This window comes from Branchiostoma belcheri, unplaced genomic scaffold, assembly GCF_001625305.1.
Source record: "Branchiostoma belcheri isolate BF01 breed outbred unplaced genomic scaffold, Haploidv18h27 scaffold1, whole genome shotgun sequence".
Classification (NCBI taxonomy): Eukaryota; Metazoa; Chordata; class Leptocardii; order Amphioxiformes; family Branchiostomatidae; genus Branchiostoma; species Branchiostoma belcheri.
In genome coordinates, this window is record NW_017802379.1 from 4,831,139 (window position 1) to 4,851,816 (window position 20,678).

General features: G+C 41.2%; 2 protein-coding genes across 2 annotated transcripts in view; one reads left to right on the top strand and one right to left on the bottom strand.

Annotated features, from left to right (window-relative positions):
* Positions 1 to 7,888: 7,888 nt before the first annotated feature.
* LOC109466112 (sodium/myo-inositol cotransporter-like) overlaps positions 7,889 to 20,678 on the top strand; it is a 43,049-nt gene continuing 30,259 nt past the window's right edge. Inside the window, exons 1-14 of the mRNA XM_019763780.1 lie at positions 7,889 to 7,979; positions 8,132 to 8,339; positions 10,072 to 10,143; positions 10,284 to 10,388; positions 10,498 to 10,557; positions 11,004 to 11,108; positions 11,574 to 11,679; positions 11,845 to 11,925; positions 12,227 to 12,389; positions 12,856 to 12,949; positions 13,461 to 13,596; positions 14,076 to 14,183; positions 14,484 to 14,634; positions 17,463 to 17,631. Of these exons, the coding sequence (XP_019619339.1) occupies positions 8,238 to 8,339; positions 10,072 to 10,143; positions 10,284 to 10,388; positions 10,498 to 10,557; positions 11,004 to 11,108; positions 11,574 to 11,679; positions 11,845 to 11,925; positions 12,227 to 12,389; positions 12,856 to 12,949; positions 13,461 to 13,596; positions 14,076 to 14,183; positions 14,484 to 14,634; positions 17,463 to 17,631 (1,452 nt within the window). The 5' untranslated portion in view covers positions 7,889 to 7,979; positions 8,132 to 8,237. The remainder of the gene's footprint in view (positions 7,980 to 8,131; positions 8,340 to 10,071; positions 10,144 to 10,283; positions 10,389 to 10,497; positions 10,558 to 11,003; positions 11,109 to 11,573; positions 11,680 to 11,844; positions 11,926 to 12,226; positions 12,390 to 12,855; positions 12,950 to 13,460; positions 13,597 to 14,075; positions 14,184 to 14,483; positions 14,635 to 17,462; positions 17,632 to 20,678) is intronic.
* Positions 18,241 to 19,623, bottom strand: LOC109465838 (D-inositol 3-phosphate glycosyltransferase-like). The gene has a single exon (XM_019763326.1). The coding sequence runs from the start codon at positions 19,543 to 19,545 to the stop codon at positions 18,427 to 18,429; it is 1,119 nt and encodes a 372-aa protein (XP_019618885.1). The 5' UTR covers positions 19,546 to 19,623; the 3' UTR covers positions 18,241 to 18,426.

Below are 20,678 nucleotides of genomic sequence, written 5' to 3' on the forward strand. Positions count from 1 at the left end.
AACGACAACTACACGACAACGTTATCGAACCAAGCAAAAGCTAGCATAAACAAGTTAAGTTGGCTAAAGTGTAAGTTTCCTATAGATACTTAATGTCACAATCACTCAACGTCGATGTCGCTCTACCGTCTACATGATACAATCAACCTCATCTCTATTCCGTAACCGTGAGGACTTATAAGCAGGCACGTGAAGATACTGGATGATAGAAGGAAGCTCATCTGTTGTCTCGCTGATTGCTGTTGGCGCCGATTATCCAGCACCGGGAATTCTAACTTGTCAGCAGAAGCTCACGTCTGGATAGTTATTACGGCATTAAGTCGGGACGGGCTCACAATGGTAGTAGCACGCTATCCATTTGGATCTCATGAAAATGCAGGAATCAGGAAGAAAACTTTGAAACTTTGCCAAGAATTAGACAAGGGGATGAATCTAGCCTTCCAGAGGGCTATGGCTAGTAGAATTCGGGGAAATAGGGTCAATAATTGGCTAAGGGAGGGAGCAACAGAAAGGTCAATTGTACCATATTATGGAAAACTCTCATGGCCAATTATTCACCGTATTTTGCTTCGATGTTTAACGCAGGAAATTGTTTTTCCTCTGTTCCGTCTTCTTCTTCTCCAATCCAATAAGGTCAATAACCTAAACCAGACTGTCTGTCACCATGGTAACTAGTGTTGGATTACATCATGTTGCAATTTTATAGCAGAAGGGATTTATGCTCCAGTTTGACCATATACATGAATGTGTTTGAGTAAGAATAAACAGAGCAGACCATATGCGAAGGTAAACATTATGCATCTGCTTTGCAAATGTTACCTTAGTTTCTAGTTTTCTTCTATTTTTTCAGCCTGTGTTTTAGTCTGGTGTAAATAGACTAGGATCAATCTAGCAATCAAACTTCCAAAGACCGAGAGAACTTTATGTCAAAAGTAGGGTTCCATGTCTACCACAGACAGACGACACACATCCCCTCGGAACCACATTTCATCCGCCGTCTGTAGCTGACTTAAGATTACATGAATAACGCACGAGATTGACCTTGAGCCCCACACGTCTCTTCAAATGTCTTCGGTGAACTTTCCCATTTGAAGGAGCCGGCGCTATGTATGCACTTATATGTGAAGAGACTTAAATGAAGGATGGTCGCCTTTTCTACCTGTAGGTATCTGTCACGGAATGCTGTCATCCGCGATTCTATGAAATATTTGTATATATACACACCGCATCATCAGTTTGGCGTTTTCGACGTTCCGAGAATTGCAAAGCCTGCAAAGCTGGTGTGTTACTGTAACACCGAAGGGCGGTTTTACTGGCTAAGGCCACACCGATTTAATTTTATGGATGACATCCGCGCGCGCATTGATTTTGGCCCGATCTCAAAAAAAAAAAAAAAAAAAAAAAAAAGATCACGTATTCCGAGGCTCTGGCCTGGCTTTAGGCCTGGGTAGTGCATGGTGGTGATAACTCTGGTTGACGGCAGCCAGGCTACCGAAGCTCCAAGACTCAAGAACTCAGTACATACGTACAGCAGTGTCGATTCATATATTCCGCAAAAATCCAGCATGTGTCGGCCTGTCGTATACGTCGCTATGTAATGCGCCAAATTCACAATACCAGGTTTGTATTCCTGTGGTTTTGTAGCATTTTTATTTTTGGCCGGATTTTTATTTTTTCGCCCGCGCGCACTAGTTTGGGGGTCTTCAGAGGATGTCATCCATAAAATTAAATCGGTGTGGCCTAAACAGATACAGATACAGAAGTAGGCATGTAATACACCATTTATTGCACTATGTAGACAATACAAATGATATATACCTTTCATTTTATAAAATCCGACATTCAAAAATTCCTTCAAATCATGCGTAAAGGCTCTGATATTTCTTTCGATTAAATAAACAGATAATTTACGCATGCTTTAAGATAGGCTTAAGTATTGAATTTTCATGCAGTGTTCATGCAATTTGCATGCAGATTTTTATTAAGATCATACGCGTATGTTTGATCCAAGTCTAATCAAAGCACAACCTATCTGTGACTCGTCAACTTGGAAAAAGAGCTGTTTTAGGACACAAGCTTTACCCAGCATTAAATGCAAAAAATGCAATATTACTATACCTTCTGATTGTCATCAGAAATGTCCAAACTTCATCGTGTATCCAGTGGTTTGCCAGCCCGATGAAACTAGTCACCGATTTTGCTTTATTACGTTGCCTATCTGAAGAGCAGACGGCTACAAGTATGAAAATGATGGATATATGCATGTATATGAAATATATACTTCTGAGTGATGAAATCATATCGATAAATAAAGAACCTAGGCTACTTGGAATTTCGGTCTCTCATATTGAAAGTATTACAGGCTAGTAAGGGCAGACAGGGTGGCTCCGGAATTTTTATGCCTCTTGAAGGAAAGAGAAAGATCTTGGATGGAGATCCTTCTTGACAACAAAAGTGATGTAAATTAACTAACGATAACGACCTTGCAATGACTTTGCTGTCGACTATTTCCCAACCGAGGTCGGCGCTGGGTTGGGAGTAGCCTCAAATCCATCCTATTCACTCCTTTTGTCGCATCCGCAGAATATGAGTCACCACATTCCTCAACGAGACCTTACTCATTAGGCAGTAATCCATCAGGTTAAGTGGTCTTTCGTGTCTACCGAGGACGCTATCATCAGTCCTGGCCTGGTCGGGGTGCGTGGCCTTAGGCAGCTGTCCAACCACATTTCACGTAACAACGGCGTTAGGTTCAGGAACCGTTATCTGTCAATCAAAGTCTTGGACAAGCATTCAAGAACAAGCTTTTAATCTGCGTCCGTTGGTGATGATCATAAAACATGTGTGGATGAGTTTTGGGCGGCAATGCTAGCAAAGTTACCTTCCTTGTCGAACATCGGATGTACATAATGCCAATGCAGTCACCAAAGCGTAACTAAACTCCAAACTTTTTCTTGCAGCGCTGATGAGCCGTTAACAATTGTGGGTGAGTTTTGGGCGGCAACCCCAGCAAAGCAAAGGCACCTTCTATTTGGATGTACGCCCTACATATGGCATGTCTCTCAGTGAGTTCGCTGAAAACTTTTGTTCCGGCGTCGGAATGTGTGGTATTGGCAATAAATTGTCTTCACGTAACAACGTGTTGACAAACGCGCCTTTTCGAGCGGGAGACAAGCTGCAAATTAAGTCATGATTATCCCGCCACTCTACAGGCCTCTGGTGGATTGATTCTCGCATTGATTGTGTCAGTCGCGGAAGTAGCTCGTTTTCTGTCCGCACAATTGGTACGTCTCTGTGACAAATCGTGCATTTCGCCCGAGGAAAAGGGTTATTTCGCCGCCAATCGCAATGTTAGTGACGCTAGATCATCTGTATACCAGCATTCAGTGATTTAACCACGCACCAATCATAACCAAGCTATCAGATTCTATTACCAAAACTTTCATAAAAGTGACTTGCAGTCATCACTACTATCGCCCATGTAACTATAGGTTTTAGCATTCGTCTGTAGTACAATAAAATTTACGTATATATCTATGGACGTTAGAAGTCGTATATATCTAGAAAGTAGCGACTAAAAGCACGACAAATGAGTCAGAAATAAGCAGTGAAGTTGTACTAGCTGTGAAGCTGTTGAAATTATTTGAATTATCGTATGGTGTCCGTGTCGTATATTCGGCACTGTTTGAGTACTTTTGAATGCATGGGTGATAATAGAAATAACGTGACGCATAGCAAATATCCACAAATTTCACCCCAAGCGAAACATCCCACTGAAGAAAACGGATATAATATCGTAGTGCTCATGTACATGTAAGCCCGGGGGTCGATTTATGTCCAAACTGTGAAAAGTAATGTGGCCTTAGGGTCTCGTTAACTCTCGCGAGAGCGAACCAAATCTCGCCTCAGGCGAGAGAAACCTTCGGTTGGTAAATAGCCCGAAAAGTCACTTTACTACCACATTTCATACGCCGGCGGCTTAGAAGCACCAAACGAGAGCTTTTAAAGAAATAAGCATGAAAGTTAACTTTACGATTCCTGCTGCACAAATCGCATGTATGAAGGAATTTCTTGCGCATGACCTTTGTTGACCTACGAGGGTAGACTTGTTTCGTTCCGCACTGCTTTGTGGGGGAAATGTTCAAACATCGCCAGGTAATCCCAGGGTGCTCAGTGAATATCGTTTGAACCATGAAGGAAAGGAGAAGGTTTATGGAATGGAAAAAATGTTTGAGTGCGCCTTTGGCATTGTAAATTCTCATCGCATTTGCACCACAAGAACTTTCTGGCACGTGCCACATGTATTGCCGTATCCTTGTAATGATATAAAAATAACAAAGTTATCATATTATATTATATCATATTACTACAAATTCTAATAGTATAATCAAATCCATTATCCCTTCATACGAATTATGAAAAATTAGGACAATCCTGGCTCATATTTAACTCAAATTCGATTCGCACAGAAAGTTGGAGGTGACTTAAGTCTAGTCAAACTGCTTCAGAACTTCAGCCAACCTTGGTTGGTTAGTGGTTGGTGGTCGGGTAAAGGTTCTGAATGATTGTGTGACGGGGGCTTTGGGTAACTTCTGACGTCTCTCGCATCGGTTACAAGCTAAAAACAAAGTTTTCCCGTGTCGAGCCCATTCGTCATTGTCAAATGTACGACAGAATAAACGGCGCAGGGTAACGGCAGTCGCTCTGTTTAAAAGGTCACTCTGATTCTTCAAACGTCGGCAACTACGTGCAGAGTCAAATGCCACACAAAATCAGTTTAGGAACTGAAGGCCAGACGCTTGATGGACTAGGGCATGCATTTATGTACGAATCAGTGAATGATCATGATGAATTAGTTTTGGAGTATTTGAGAAAATGATGATTTATTGGAGAAAGTGTAGACACTATGGTTTTGGTGCACGCTTTTACTTATACCATGACTGGTCCAGAACAGCGTGCTCTTGATGAAGGGGTTTAAACATGCACATACTCACATATTATTTCATACTATTGGGTTTACGTTTGGAGCCCTGTGTAGCGCAAGTGTAAAATTTTGCTGCACTTCCTCCTTCAATATGTGTTCTTCCTGTCAACTTCCTTTCCATTGTCCTCTCTCTCTCTCTCTCTCTCTCTCTCTCTCTCTCTCTCACACACACACACACACACACACACACACACACATACACACATGCACCTACACATACAGATCGAGAGAGCCATCCTGGTTCACCACAATTGGATCCTAAAAGACCCCATCACCACACAATGTAACCTTAACTAGGTTATAAGATCCCCGTGGTCGATACATAAAAAAGGAGGCCGCAAATCCCTCAACTTTAGACACAGAAAATGGGTTAGAATTTGGGTCAGTCAATTTGTTGCAGATTACTATTTCATTGGCACCCATTGATAAATAATGATTTCTTGTCCTGAATTGTAGAGTTTGGCGTTTTGGGGTCGTGAAAGAGATGGATGACTGGAAGATTTTGGCGACAACAATAAACCGTGGGGAATGTCTCAATGAATATTTCAGTACCTGTGTAAGCTGAACTCGTTGTACGTTTTTTTCTTTGAATATTTCATACTTTCCCTCCTTCACTTGGTCACACTCCACTTGATAGAGGTTTATTACCTACGATTGATTATTTTGCACCAAAAATGAAGTCGTTGCGAGATCTTTTGAAGTCATATACATCGCACGACGCGCCTACGATGTTTTATCTATGACGATGTAGCCTCCACCCGGGTGGGGCAAACAGTTCTCTCTACCATACGAACTCCCCTGGCATGTTATCTCTCTATTTGGTCGATTTTTTTTCTTTCCAGCCCCCCCCCCCCCCGAAGCCTGGTAGAGGCTAAGTTTGATCATGTGAAGAGACGGGTGCAGGAGTTGAGAAATCATGCCTATCGTGGACAACATTGTGTGCGACCTCGGGGCCTTTGTCAAATGCACATGATTCACCTGTGTATAAAACAGTCCTTCTGGCTACACGTACGCTGGTTTTATAGCCTAATATCTTCACACAAATTGCGGAAGAAACGCTATATTACATCTATATGCTCGTATTTTCTATCGGGACTATAGGCACACACTCCATGTCAAATAAGTAGTTGACCTAGATGTATTACTTCAGTTCAGGTCATGAGAACAAATTGATCCCACAATTGACTTAGATTGATGTGGGTCGTGGTTCGAGAATTATGCGATTTGAAAAAAAAGTCGACTGATACCTACTCGGTGCATAAAAACTGCCCTATCTACAAAAGTAATCCAATCAATGTAATTTACATGGAGATACTGCTAAAGTGGATGCGGATGGATGGATCGGTGAAAGAGGACAAAAAGCACGACCGATTCAATCAGTTGATTGAAAAGGGTCCTTAGATATCGTATTGGATGTTTTTAGAAGTATAATTTGTTTTTTCTGATTGCTTGATGGAGATGATATAGGTTTTGCTCACACACTTCGCATTCTTTTGTAGTACACATGGCATGATGTAGTTTTAGTTCATCACTTCCATTCAGTGCTTAGTGATTGATTATTCTAGACACTGCCACGCCCACTTGTGCTAGACACACACTACACTCTATTATCAATATAGTTTCGCCCATTCAGCAATTGTTTTTATCTATCGTTCGAAGTTTTATTCTGCTAATATAGCAATTGTAGTGCTTCAAAAGAGACTCCTTACGGTAGGCTAAAATACTGCAATAAGCAATACCCACCATTGTAACAAGTTTTGACTTTAATACTATTACTCGCTCGCTCACTCACTCACTCACTCACTCACTCACTCACTCACTCACTCACTCACTCACTCACTCACTCACTCACTCACTCACTCACTCACTCACTCACTCACTCACTCACTCACTCACTCACTCACTCACTCCTTAATGTACAGAGTTGAAACCTGGGCTACAGGTTCTGCCATAATATGTACATGTTTAACCATGTGTAACAACGAGTATATAGGCGTCACTTAAATTACATGTACCCAGCCCAATGGTCCTGGACCTTTTGGCCTACTAGTAATCGGTTGGTGTGCTGGTTGTGAGCTACGGGTTTGATCCTGGGGGTCAGAGTCAACCTTCGAGTTACTCCTTTCTCTTGTGTTTAACACATGATAATGATTGATAATATGGGTGACAGCTTTAATTACATTGAAAATTTCAGAGGGGCGTGTCCCTGTGAACTTTTTCTGACCCCTTCACCAAAACTACCTGTAAAACTACTTGAGATGACCATATTTGGTCATGCTTGTGGCTCTATGTTTCTGTGAATCTATCATTGTCTATGGGATACGGCTTCGTGCAAAACCTGTGCTAACTGACTTCTTATTTCAACCAAGGATAAAAATCAAACCTCCTTGTTTCAACAGACCTTCGGCACATACAAATGTTTTGAAAAGGGGACAAAGACTATTCAACACCTCACGGCTACATAGCAGGTGGTAAATACTGTCAAAAGCTCTCAGGTTCAATGTGAGACATTTTGTTGACCATGTTAATATAGCATGTACAGACGGTACTCAAAAACATGCTTTAAATAATAAGGAGTGTTAAATTCAGCTTTGATTTTTAATCTCCTTGGCTTTTAATATTAAGTAAAAGCATTTAATTTCTGTCCACAGTCTTGGTTTTCCAGACACTCCATTACTAGTACAAAACAATAATCCAATATTGTGTATTTTCCAAGCCTAAGACACAAAGGCAACTTAATGGACCACTAAGTGCAGGTAATCCTAATCTACTACATAGATCAATTTATAAACAAGTCGTTACTCTCCCTTTCTGTACAATGCCTTAAGGGGAACCCTGATAATTACTGTAATTAAGTTGGTATCCAGTCCAGGTGAGTTTCCTTGGGAGTGCACGTCTGTTGTATAGAATCAGTTCCAGTCAGTTGGGTACAGTTTGTTGTTGGGACAACTGAACCTGTTTTAGAAAGGGGTGTGGCATTTGGAAGCAAGCCCAGGTATGTACATGTACTGAGTTACTACAGTTTTAGCATGTTTTACCTACTTCCAGACATTGACGTTGTTTATGTTACGTGTGGTACTTGTACTTGTGTGGTGTTTACTTTTGACCCACCGACGGAGCTTGTTTACATAACGTACTTTTCCTCAGTCCTTGGCCAACCCCTGCATACTAAGGCCTAAGGTCGGATCAGGACCATACCAAACTTCAAGCCGAGAGTCTCAAGGTCTTACATGCAGACTGCAAGGCCAACAAAATGGCGGTGGAGACCTTAGACGACCTGGACACCAGACTGGGTGTTGGTGATATTGTAGCCGTCATTGTCTACTTTGTGGCTGTAGTGTGCGTTGGACTATGGGTATGTATATTATGTCTTAATTGCCACTGTTTTGAACTTGTGTGCTTGTGACACTGACTTTTCTTCATTGTTCATTCAGCTGACATACTCTACCCTTGGAGCCAGACTAGTAATCCAGCTGTTAGCTGGTTCCCTTTGGTAGACTGCCAATCTTAATTACTGCTACAGGAGTTGAGCCTCACAAATTACTAGTGAAAGGGTCAACCATTATAATAAATTATGTCCATTGAAGGCCAATACGTTCAGGTGAATTAATGCATAATACTATGTACAATAGCCAAAAATACAAAATCACTAAAAATCTGAAAGAATAGTAGATGTTCTTACATGTATGTGCCAACTCTGACTTCTTTCCACAGTACAATGCACGGCTTGTTAGACAGAAAGTGTAGCTGCTATCAAACACATGGTGCTCACAAAAACATTCCCTGTTTGCAAGGTCAACACACACTGAGCAAATATTTTCAAATTGACCTCCTGACAGCGTTTGAATGAAATGGGACATGTGACCTAAATATGGTAACCATTGTAATGATCCTACTTTCCTCCAGTTGGCTGGAGTGTTATAATGCAATTATAATAGAAGGCTAGGTCAAGAAGGTTATGGGGGAGACCTTGGCCAGGTCAACTTCTTTGTACGGATCATGTTCCATGGTGGACTGCAATGTTAACTTGATTTGAGAAAATGGATTTGCATTGGAGTTTCATAATTATATTATATGGCTGAGTTTTGTGATATTTCATCATGACAATAACAATATACCTTGTCAATGAGTATTTCTATCACTTCAAACACAACTTCTTGATTTGCAGTCAGGTATATAGTAAATATTTAGTAATGAAGTAAAAAAAGATATATGATTGTTTAATGCTCACTTTTTTTTTTACTGAGTGGCAATTTGCTCATGACATGGTGGTTGTTTCTATGCATTTCTCCTCTGCTGTGTTCACAGTGCAGAGGATATGGCCATGATCATGTGCTTTCCCATATGGCCCTTGGGCAACCATGACAGAACTGTGCCGTGCGGATACGGATACGGATAATCACTCTGAACGTTAGAACAGCTTTCTGACTCAAACATTAACATCAACTACCTGCCTTTGTCTAAGTAGCGTGGCTTTTGGTATTAGACAGTTTTCTTTAGAAGATGTAAGACACAGTGCACCACAGTTTTATTACATTTTTGTAATATAAAACAAAAATACACATGTAGTCATCCTTGATGTAGTTTTGTTATAGTATTAACAACACAGTACATATAAATTGTACACTACATGTACATTTTGTAGCACTAACAGCTGTCTGCATCTGAATTAATCATCTATTAGCCTTATGCAAGTCTTTTGTTTGAAGTGCAATTTGTTACATGTGATGTTGTATAATTAAGTATTTTGATTTATGATTGATATTAGAATAAAATTAAATTATTATGATGATTTTATAATAATACAGTAATTTCGGTTTATTATAATCAAGGACATTATACAGAAGCATAATTTTCTAAAGGACATTATACAGAAATATAATTTTCTAATGTTATAATCTATTTTATACTGTCACTGTAATACATGTAGTTGTGATTTTTGCTGCTTGGCAGCATGCTTTGGTTTTTATTATCTTTTTTGCACAGACTAAATTCTTGTATGTTCAAATCAGTAATCAGCACCTCATGATATCGGCATATATGTAAGCATCTGTTGAATTTTGAATTGACCAGTGTTTTTGGTCCAGGCGATGCGACGCAGCAACCGTGGGACAGTCAGCGGGTTTTTCCTGGCAGGAAGAACAATGATCTGGCTGCCGGTAAGTTATCATGTATCAAACTACATAAATTACCTGAAAGTTGAAGATGAAAGATAAATCTTACATGAACATTTCCTACACATAATGTTTTGCACAATCTCTTCCAATCTTGCCTGGTCTGTGTTTTTTAATGTCTTCAGGTTGGGGCGTCCTTGTTTGTATCCAACATCGGGAGCGAACACTTCATCGGACTGGCGGGATCCGGCGCGGCAGGCGGGATCGGGGTCGGGGCCTGGGAGTTCAACGTACGCAAACTTTGTCGTAATAATCCTTTCAATCTCTACAGAATTTTATTTGTGAGTTATTGCATTGTACATTACTTTCACAAGCTAAAATTTTCCTTCTTATCCCCAGGCCCTGATGTTACTGCAGCTGTTAGGGTGGATATTTGTTCCTGTCTACATTGCTTGTGGGGTGAGACTATCATGTTTTTATTATTGATACATCCAATAATGAATAAAATTTTAAGTGCCAATAAACATTCACATGAACAAATACATTAGAACATTGATGTCAACTAAGCATCTTTTGAAGTCTAACATGTTAACTTTATAACTCAATCATTACTGACAGAAAGTCGCATGTTCACAGTCACGTGCCAGCTAAGACAATACAGTTGTCGATATTACATGTAGAAGGATGAGGCCTTTTGGGAAACCAGTCATAATGTTTTCAGCACCAGGGACAGGGATGGACAGTATTTTAGTAAGGGAACAGGGGTAGTATTTGCTATCAGGAACAGGGGTAGTAGTTTAGTAAGGGAACAGGGATGGATAGTATTTTAGTAAGGGGAGGGGGATTATAGTGTTGGTCTAGACTTCAACGAGAATTGTACAAGACTCCATTTTGTTGCCTTCCAGACAACCACGATGCCGCAGTGGCTGAGGAAACGGTTCGGAGGACAGCGTCTGCGCGTCATGTTCGCCATCTTGTCTCTCATACTGTACGTCATGATCAAGTTGTCGGTGAGTCCAGCCAAATCTTTCCCTAATTGATTAGCTATTTATTATAATAAAGTATAAACTTTTAGACTAGGAAAGAGTAATAATGTTTGCTTTGCATTCTAGCAAATATCATAAAACTTTTAAGTTAAAAGTGTAAGGTAAAGGTAAAAGTATTCCTATAGCTGTTTTCAGGGCCTAGGGGTAGTGGGTTGTTGATCCAGTGTGTCTAGGGCACTGTATTGCATGGAAGGTGGTGCATATCCCTCTCCTACTGCAGTCTGGGTAGATTAAGGAAAATCATGTTAAGTGCGCCTTTCCCAAGGATGAAACTTCTTGGCCCTGGAATGCAACTCGCATTGAAGGACAGTCTTTCGATCTCGTGTCTGCTAGCCAATGCCACTAAATGTCATAGGATCTAGATTGAAGTGATCTTGGCAGACCTTAAGTCAAACATGACATCTTTAAGCTGTTATGTTTATGCCACAGGTGAACCTGTACTCCGGAGCTCTGTTCATTGAGCAGTCCCTTGGCTGGAACATGTACCTGTCTATCGCCATTCTACTTATCCTAACCGCCATTGTGACTATCACAGGTGACAGTATATCCTATTCCAATAGGTATTCACCTCTAGATCTAACAACAAATTGTTTCAAGTTCATCACATATGCTAAGCCTACATTTTATTCTTTGGATTTTGAGATCTATATTTTTCACATTCCAAAACACTTACCTATGTGGTTGGTATTGTGTCTACCAGGTGGTCTGGCTGCTGTGATCTACACAGACACTCTACAGGCCATTCTCATGGTGCTGGGGGCTGTCGCACTCATGATTGTCAGTGAGTACCATACATGAATTGCAAAATGTTGTAGTAAGTTTTGTAACATAGGCTTCAATACCTTCAAAGGGTAGAGTATTTCAATTTCATTCGTCTAGTCTTAACATTACAGTTAGGACATGCAAAAAACAAGGAAATAAGAAATTTGGCAAAGTATCAGTTCATATCTAATCTTAAACCTTACTTAAACCTCAATCAACCTTCAGCCTGCTATGGTAGCCCTTTGGCAACAATTTATATTTGTTATGGGGAAGTACCCAGCGGGGAGAAGGTTAATTTTTCTCTGTCTGTACTTCCTCAGGCATGGTTCGTGTTGGTGGCTGGGAGGGGTTGAGAGAACAGTTCATGGTGGCCATGCCCAACATCACTAAGGAGTATGTCAACGCCAGACAGTTCAACCTCTCCATGAACAACTACACAGAGCAGTACGGAAAGTGTGGCATCCCCTCAGATGACTCTTTTGTGTAAGCCACTAGTACTATACTTTTTTCTAGTGCACAAGATGACCCTCATTATTGCCTCCTTTCCTATTCAAGAGGACAGCCTTAAACAAAAGTAAGGTGAAGGTACTGAGCATTTTCACCAGAGTTGAGTAAAAAATAGGACTGGTGTAGAGAGCATATCCCAAGGACACAACACTGGGGCCTGCTAGGGATTCAAACCCAGAACCAGAAGTCAGCAACCCTTACCACAAGATCACCTTGTCTCATATATTTTAATATACAACCCTTTTCAACAACAAATAAAAAAAATAAGCGACAACATGAGAGGATCAAGACAAATTTGAAACTCTAGTCATGTGAGGATTGCCATATAAATCAGGATGCCACTGAGTTAGTGAATGACCTGAAGAAAAAGATGCCAATTCATTTTTTTAACATTATGTTTCTGGAAGAGTTAGAAGAATCTGATGTGATTTCTGTGTTCCAGAATGTTGCGTGAGATAAATGACCCACAAATGCCGTGGCTGGGTTTTCTACTGGGCCAGACCCCAGCTTCTATCTGGTACTGGTGCACAGACCAGGTATGGTTCTTACAGTGTAAATCATATTAAGCTTGCAAAACAATTTTGTTGTAAGAGGGGAACAAAGGCATTTGCAGTATTTTGAGTTAATGGTTAAAACAATGCAGTTTAACAAGTCATTCAGCACCAAACAGGTCTACTCTATCATACCATAGTGGTCAGTTGTTGTAGTAGTAATTCAGCACCAAGGACAGGTCCACACTATATCATATTATAGTGGTGAGCCTTAGTAGTAACCATTCAGCACCAAGGACAGGTCCACACTATCATACTATACTGGTCAGTTACTGTAGTAATTATTCAGCACCAAGGACAGACATAAACATATAATATAGGGGTAATTTACAGTAGTAACCATTCAGCACCAAGGACAGGTCTACTCTTTTGTACTGTAGTGGTCAGTTGTAACAAAAATGTTACCTAGGAAAAGGTACTTGGAATCGATGTACTGAAAATGTAACGTGGGCAAAGTTAATGAGAGTTGGTCTGTATATGTGACCCCCCCCCCCAGGTGATAGTACAGAGGGCCCTGGCAGCTAAGAACCTGGACCACGCCCGTGGAGCTACCCTGATGGCCGGCTTCATTAAGATCCTCCCCATGTTCATGATGGTCGTCCCAGGCATGGTCAGCAGGATCCTCTTCCCCAGTAAGTCTCACCTGTCAATCAATCAATGTCAACCAATCAATGTCACTCAATCAATGTCAACCAATCAATCAACAGATTTTGGTGTACAACCTACTTTGCAGTCTTTGCCTTTGGTTTTTGTATGAATACATTATTTGTAACAATTTAAGGTATATTGTACCCTCCTTAGAATTTCAAAATTTTAAAGCTTTGACCTTCTGCCTCCTGCCAAATCCCCTAACCAACAGAAAATTGGTACCAAATGGTACAAAATTGGTACCAATTGCAAGTTGTATGAAATGTATAGGGTGTGAATTTTCCATCCAAATTTTTACAAATAACATTTGCGATTTGTTTTTTTTCTTTATAAATGAAAAAAACATGCTCAGACAATTACCACCACAGATCTCAATGTGCTATTCATACACAAAATGTCAAACTTCAATGAAAAAGTATCAGAATCAAACCAGGATTTTTGCTTTTGTACTTGAATTTCACAGATCAGGTGGGGTGTGCTGACCCCACCACCTGTCTGGAGGTGTGTGGAAATGCTCACGGCTGTACCAACATCGCCTACCCCAAACTGGTGCTGGGAGTCATGCCCGTAGGTGAGTTATGGTAAAAGGACTCATTGGAATTACCGGTGAACACATTGTCGGAATTGCCAGATTAGAATATTTGTGAGTTCAACATAGAATATTTTTGTTACCCACTATAACTTAACTTTGCTACCCACTATAAACACTTTCTCTAATGTCACCACTACTGGATTGAAAGACATTCAATTCATTAAAAAGTTGTTAAAAGCTGTTGAACTGTAGATCCAGGAATTAAAGATGTCCAGCCATAAGAATTCTGTTGTAGAGTTAAGCCCTGTTTGAAATGTGACTGTATGATGTAATGTCCAGGTGCCCGTGGCATCATGATGGCAGTGATGGTGGCTGCCCTGATGAGTGACTTAGACTCCATCTACAACTCTGCCTCCACCATCTTCACTATAGACATCTGGCAGCGCCTGCGGCCTCGCGCTGGGAACAGGGAACTCATGATAGTGGGCAGGTGAACACTGTTTAAAGATGTCTGCTCATCATTGTGATCTATTAGGACACCTTTAGAGATCAACTCATTTGATGGTTTATTATGAGGTCTGCTTCCTGATAACTAAAGTACATATACATGTAGCTCCAAATGCACATGAGGTATTTTGTGGTGTTACGTTAGAGTATCTGTCCCAGAATCAAGAGGTCCTGCATTCAAATCCCTGACATTCTCTAATGTTATTTCTGTGGGTACAGCAAATTTCCTCACTTCACTTGCAAAGTAGGACTTAGACTAGAAACATCCTTTGTATACGACCTGTGAGGACACATCAATCACATTACAGAATCCAGCACTGTAGGGATGACCTTCCCTTTGTGACTGGTAGTATGGTTGCGATGGTCCTATGGTCAAAAATCGGGCAAATGGCACCTGGTACACCTTTCGTGATTCAGCTCCAACAATTGTAATTCATAACAAGAACAACAAGAAGCCATAGGTGACAATCCTCCGTGAAGTTTTATATATTGCAACAAAAACAATCCCAAGCGTCAACGCCAGACCTACTGTGCAGACATTAGGCAACGGTTAATACAATGAGGGCGCGTCACAACCATAAAACATAAGACCTAAATCCATTACTGCTCCCAGGGCGTGTAAAGATACTGTGCTTCAAGTTCAAAGTTCATTTTAATTACATACACACAATCATTGCATTCACATGAAGATCATGGCACTAGTAACAAATACAACCCCACCGTCTTACCGTTCCTGTTACTTATTAAGCGCGAATGGCCAGGCATGCAACAGTCGCACGGCCAGCACCGCGAGTGTTACTTACCACCTGTCAGATACCTCTTGTCAAATACCTCTAAACAGATGCGCTGAAAACATCTCAACGACCTTATAGGGATTTTTCAAAAATAAGCATTTACATCAATATCAAAACTGCTAGGGTATACATAGAAATAAAGTCCATAGGCGACAATTCTCCGTGACATTTTATATTTTGCAGATTGAGAACAGTAATAGTGTATGTAAACAGTGTATGATCACTTAACAACTGGTAACAACGTATAGTAAAATTGGCTAAATCCCTGGTCTAATAATCTAGCCTGACTAAAAAATCGCGCTCCTTGTGGGAGTGGCCACCGGCTCAGAGGTTTGCCGCCCCCTTGGGGAAACAGTTGCAGACGAACTACTAGACTAATATAGTAGTCTAAACACAGGCTACATAAAATCAACAACACGACAATCTAAATAGATAATAATAAGTCTGCTTTCACAACAATATCTTTCATTATATTTCAGTCCATACCATGGTATGGATGAAATATATTGTGTTCTCTGATGTTTCTTCTCCTCCTTCTTCTCCTCCTCCTCCTCCTGCCACACAGTCAAAGGGATTCATCTCCGCCATCATTCAGCCAAATAACTTGAAATTTGGCATGGAGGTAGAGTGGACCAATACCCCCAGGCGTTTTTTTCATTTTTTTGATACATGCCTTTGAAAAATTTTTATGAAGGTTTTTTGGGGCATTTTTCGCCAAAAAATGGATTTTTGGATCCTGAGACCTGGTTTTACAACCAAATGATCTGAAATTCGGTATAAGGGTACCTTGAACATGTGTCTACAGAATAGCAGTCACATATTTGGCATACACCACTTCCAAATGACTCATTTGGGGACTTTAATGGCTATTTTCAGCAAAAAAAGGGCCAAAAGTGCTATATATATATATATATATATTACCCGTTCCATGTTCTATATAAAGAATGGCCTGTTCCATCTGCCGTTGGCCATGGAACACGTGTTCCATTGCAGGTTACCTGGGGTCACATTGCACGTAAGTTGTGACCCACACATTCAATTTTATGTGCCTAAGACCTTTAAAATGTATCAAATCTCATCAGTTAGTATTTGCATACCTGTAAAGCTTTCGAGATTCAATGTGCTTGTTCTTGAATCTTTGTTCTCAATTACATAGCTACTATATAATTCATTTATTTGAGAATCTTTGCCAGTTTTACACTGGGGCAAGTTTGGAATAGTCCACTTTTGCGTGGGAGGGAGTGGACTGAAATATGCTGTATTTGCTCCCAAGCAAATGTCGGCCTCTCTAGTTTACTAGTACATATTATTCATTTGACAGGGTATCGCAGTAGATGCAAACCACAATTCCAAAAGATACTCGCCACCATTATGCACAACGGCCACCTAATATCTGCTTAGAGAACCTCTGCTACCAGACAACCGCCTAAACCTACGGCCTATTCCAAAGGATTGTAAAAGTAGGGATGTTTCTACAATATGAATTTACTTCAATATCAAAACTGCTACGGTGAAAATAAAAAGACGTGCATCATCACAGACATACCAGCACACCACATGCCCAATTACACAGAAATCCTACGTACGGAAGAATGCGTTTTGGCTGCGAACATCTTCCAAAAAACTTACCATCTCAAAGCACGGGCAAAAAACATCTGGAACTACTTATCAGCCACTCACCACATCTGCTTAAAGTTCCACCCCCCCCACTGCTATTCCAAACAACGCATTTTTCTGGACCATTCCAATTTGCCTCAGAATTGTAGGGGTGCATCTGCAATATTACATTGACCGCGAAAGCAGCAACGGCAAAAATACACATTCGTGCATCAACACGGGCATGCCCGCAGACGGCATATAAAATTGCGTGCCGATTACACAAAGAGAACCCAGTGTTTTGACTGCGAACACGAAAAACCAGTCCGAAGGTCCTGACCTCCTTCACGGAGTAACAATTAGCATGCCACGGTTGTTGTTTGTTGCTAAATCTCTAATGTTCTTGTATTGACTATGTTAGAGTGATCATGCTGATCCTGACTGTGGTGAGTATCCTGTGGGTACCGATCCTCCAGGCCATGTCAGGAGCTCAACTCTTCATCTACATCCAGGAGATCTGTGACTATCTGGTCCCCGCCATCGCTGCCATCTTCCTGGTTGGCGTCTTCTGGCAGAGGTGCAACGAAACGGTCAGTTTAAACCTTTAGCTCACATAATTACAGTTACAATATTGTAATTAGTGAAAGAGGCTATTGATGAGGAAAAATTACCAGACAATCTATAGTTGGTTCCTAATGTCTTCTTCCTTACAGTAAAAAAACAAATCCAAACGTGAATGTACATGAAGAGAAAGTTCATTTAATCTACATCTGCAATGGTATGCCGTCCAACTCTAAGATCTGTTTATCAAGTCATGACAACTCTAAAACGCATTTACACTGGAGCGTCATCTTCAAACATCATTAAAACATATACTTACTAGACAAGTATACCGTATATAAATTCCAATCTATGCCTTAATCTTACAATGGAGTCAAATCCAAAACATCTAAAGCATGTCAACTATAACTATCTGGAAAATCTGTAGTATCAAACCCTTATATACAGCAGTATGAAAAATGTTGCATGATGATACATGTAGCAATAACACTTGTAGGGATCCACTATGTACAAGCTCATATGGAATGTTGATTGTTCTCATTATGTTTACATCAGTTCAGAATGATCTGCATGTTGTAGTACTGTCATCTAAGAAAGACCTTTCAGCAGGTTGATATGGACACTTGATGCTTTACCCACATATCCATTGGTTTGCAGAATTAATGACTTGTGGAATAGTTATACATGTACACCTGTTTACTGGTATATACAACATGACTGACAAACGGTTGATCCAGATGCGTGTGCACGGTGGGTTCTGAAGCCACATTAAGTGGAACTGTGAACTGCCATTTGCCAGTGGGTGAAACTCTGTGGTTAAACGCTCAGCCCTCCAGGCCAAAGGTTTGGAGGAGCTTGCTGTGTGATGCAGCCCAGTACTCTGAGCGCAGAAGCTTCTTCTTCAAACTTTGTGCTGCCTCAAACTCTCGGCGTCCATTCGTCAGGATCTTGATGACCCGCTTAGACAGCGTTTTGGCGGCTTCCTCGTCGTCATCGTCGATCTCTACGATCGTTCGGTCAAACTCGGGATCTTGTTTTGTCAGGAACTTTGCAAGACCAGATTTGTTGGAAAGCACGACTGGCACACCTGCGGCAATAGCCTCCAGACCAACCAGTCCGAATGGCTCTGCACGAGACAGCATCAGGACGACATCGGCCTTTCGCATGTCCTCGCACAGCTCTTCCTGTGTAGCGTATTCCAGAGGAGTGAAGAAGATGATGTTACCCGTATAGGTTTCAATGATGCTCTTGCTTGCTTTGAAATCGTCATGTCTGATGCCGCGAAGTCGCCACTTCGTGTGGGGTAGTTTGTCGATCACCTTGCCCATGGTCTTTGCAGTCAGATCAACGCCTTTCAGCCTCTCCACACCCTTGACCCTGCCGATGGACAGCACCACTTTCGTTTCCGTGTCGGCGGGTGGCTTCAGTTTCATATCGATGAAGATGTCAGACGGCTTTGGTAAGAGCTCGTGGTGTTGTAAGTTTACCGGTAGTTGATTTGTCTGATGCTTGTAGTAGTCATACATCAATGGACCAACTGAGAAGAGAACATCAGTGTGTTGTAGGTCATCCAGAATGTTGTGGCTCTCCTGGCCAATGCTCAACACCCTCTCATCACCCTTGTACTGATTGGTGTCTTCTGGAATCACGTGAGTGACCTGGACAAGTTTGGCGTCAGGAAAGCGTTCCTTGATCCGTCTTCCTGCGTGGCTTGTGACGTGTACGTGGCCCACGATGAAGTCTACGTGTGAGGGAAGATCTGGATATCGGGTCTGGTGGTCAAAGGTCAACCAGCAGAGCTCTGCCTTTCTTAGATCACGTTTAAACGTTTTTGGGAAAACCAGCTGAATTCCATCTTTAGCCGCGTCATCCTTGTCTTCTTGTGTGGCATTCAGGACTGTGCAAAGGACCGTTGCTCCTTTTGAAGCCAGAAAGCACCCCATCTGGCGGTTGACTGTGGATATGCCACCCTTTCTGGTCCCATACTCATCATTGAGCAGCAGCACCAAAGGCCTTCTTCCAGATCCTATAAATCAGGTCAAAAGAAAAGGAAACTCTCATTCACTTGCCTTGTCACCTGAAATTGCTTGGTATTCAATGTAGCTCTAGAAATATGAAGGAAATCCTAACATTGATCATTTGAAAAGTATTTCTAAGAAGTGCTTGCATTATATCTGATGTATATTATATAAAATGGGCGCAAAATACATGCATTTGTAAAGCACTCTGACTGCTATCACATTATCTTCAGAAATCAATGTACTTACAAAGAACTTTCATTCAGATGACATCCCATTTAATTCCTCCTCCAGTGTAAAAAGGGCATGTAAAGGATAATATACTGCTGTGAAATCATATTTCCATGTACATCTAGCCAAGTACAATACAGGGTACTCACTTGTCCTCTGTGTCTTTGTTCTTGCCACTCTGCACTCAAAAATGGTGATGGGGCCAGGTTGGGGTACAGCTGGACATATTGGAATGATATAAACCTGTCAATGCTTCAATCACATTTCAGCATCATCTAAAGTAGTTACAGCAAAAAGTGGCAAAACAAACGGATAATGTAGTCTTGAGAATCATTGGCATCTAGCTATTCAAGTACAACAAAGGATACTCACTTGTCCTCTGTGTCTTTGTTCTTGCCACACTGTTCTCCCCACCACTGACAGTTACAACACTGATGGTGTACTCAGTTCCTGCTGTCAGATCAGTGAAGGTGTGTTCCAGTGGGTCTCCAAGGTTCACACTTTTACTAGGAGCAGTGACACCACCATTATTAGAGATGCTGATCCTGTAGCTGTCTTTGGTGCCAGCTGCATCTGTCCAGGTGATCTTGATGCTGTTTTCTGTCGCCTCAGCAATGGTGATGGGGCCGGGCTGGGCTACAGCTGGAGGCATTGGAACGAATTTCAGCATCAAGTAAAACATGAGTGGCACTGCATGGTATATTAAAAGGATAATCGAATGGTAAAAATCATACTGTGCATTTAGTGCAATGAAGGGTACTCGTCTTTCTTATTCTGATACTGGCTCCGGTTTTCAACACTTCAGCAATGGTGGTGGCAGCAGGCTG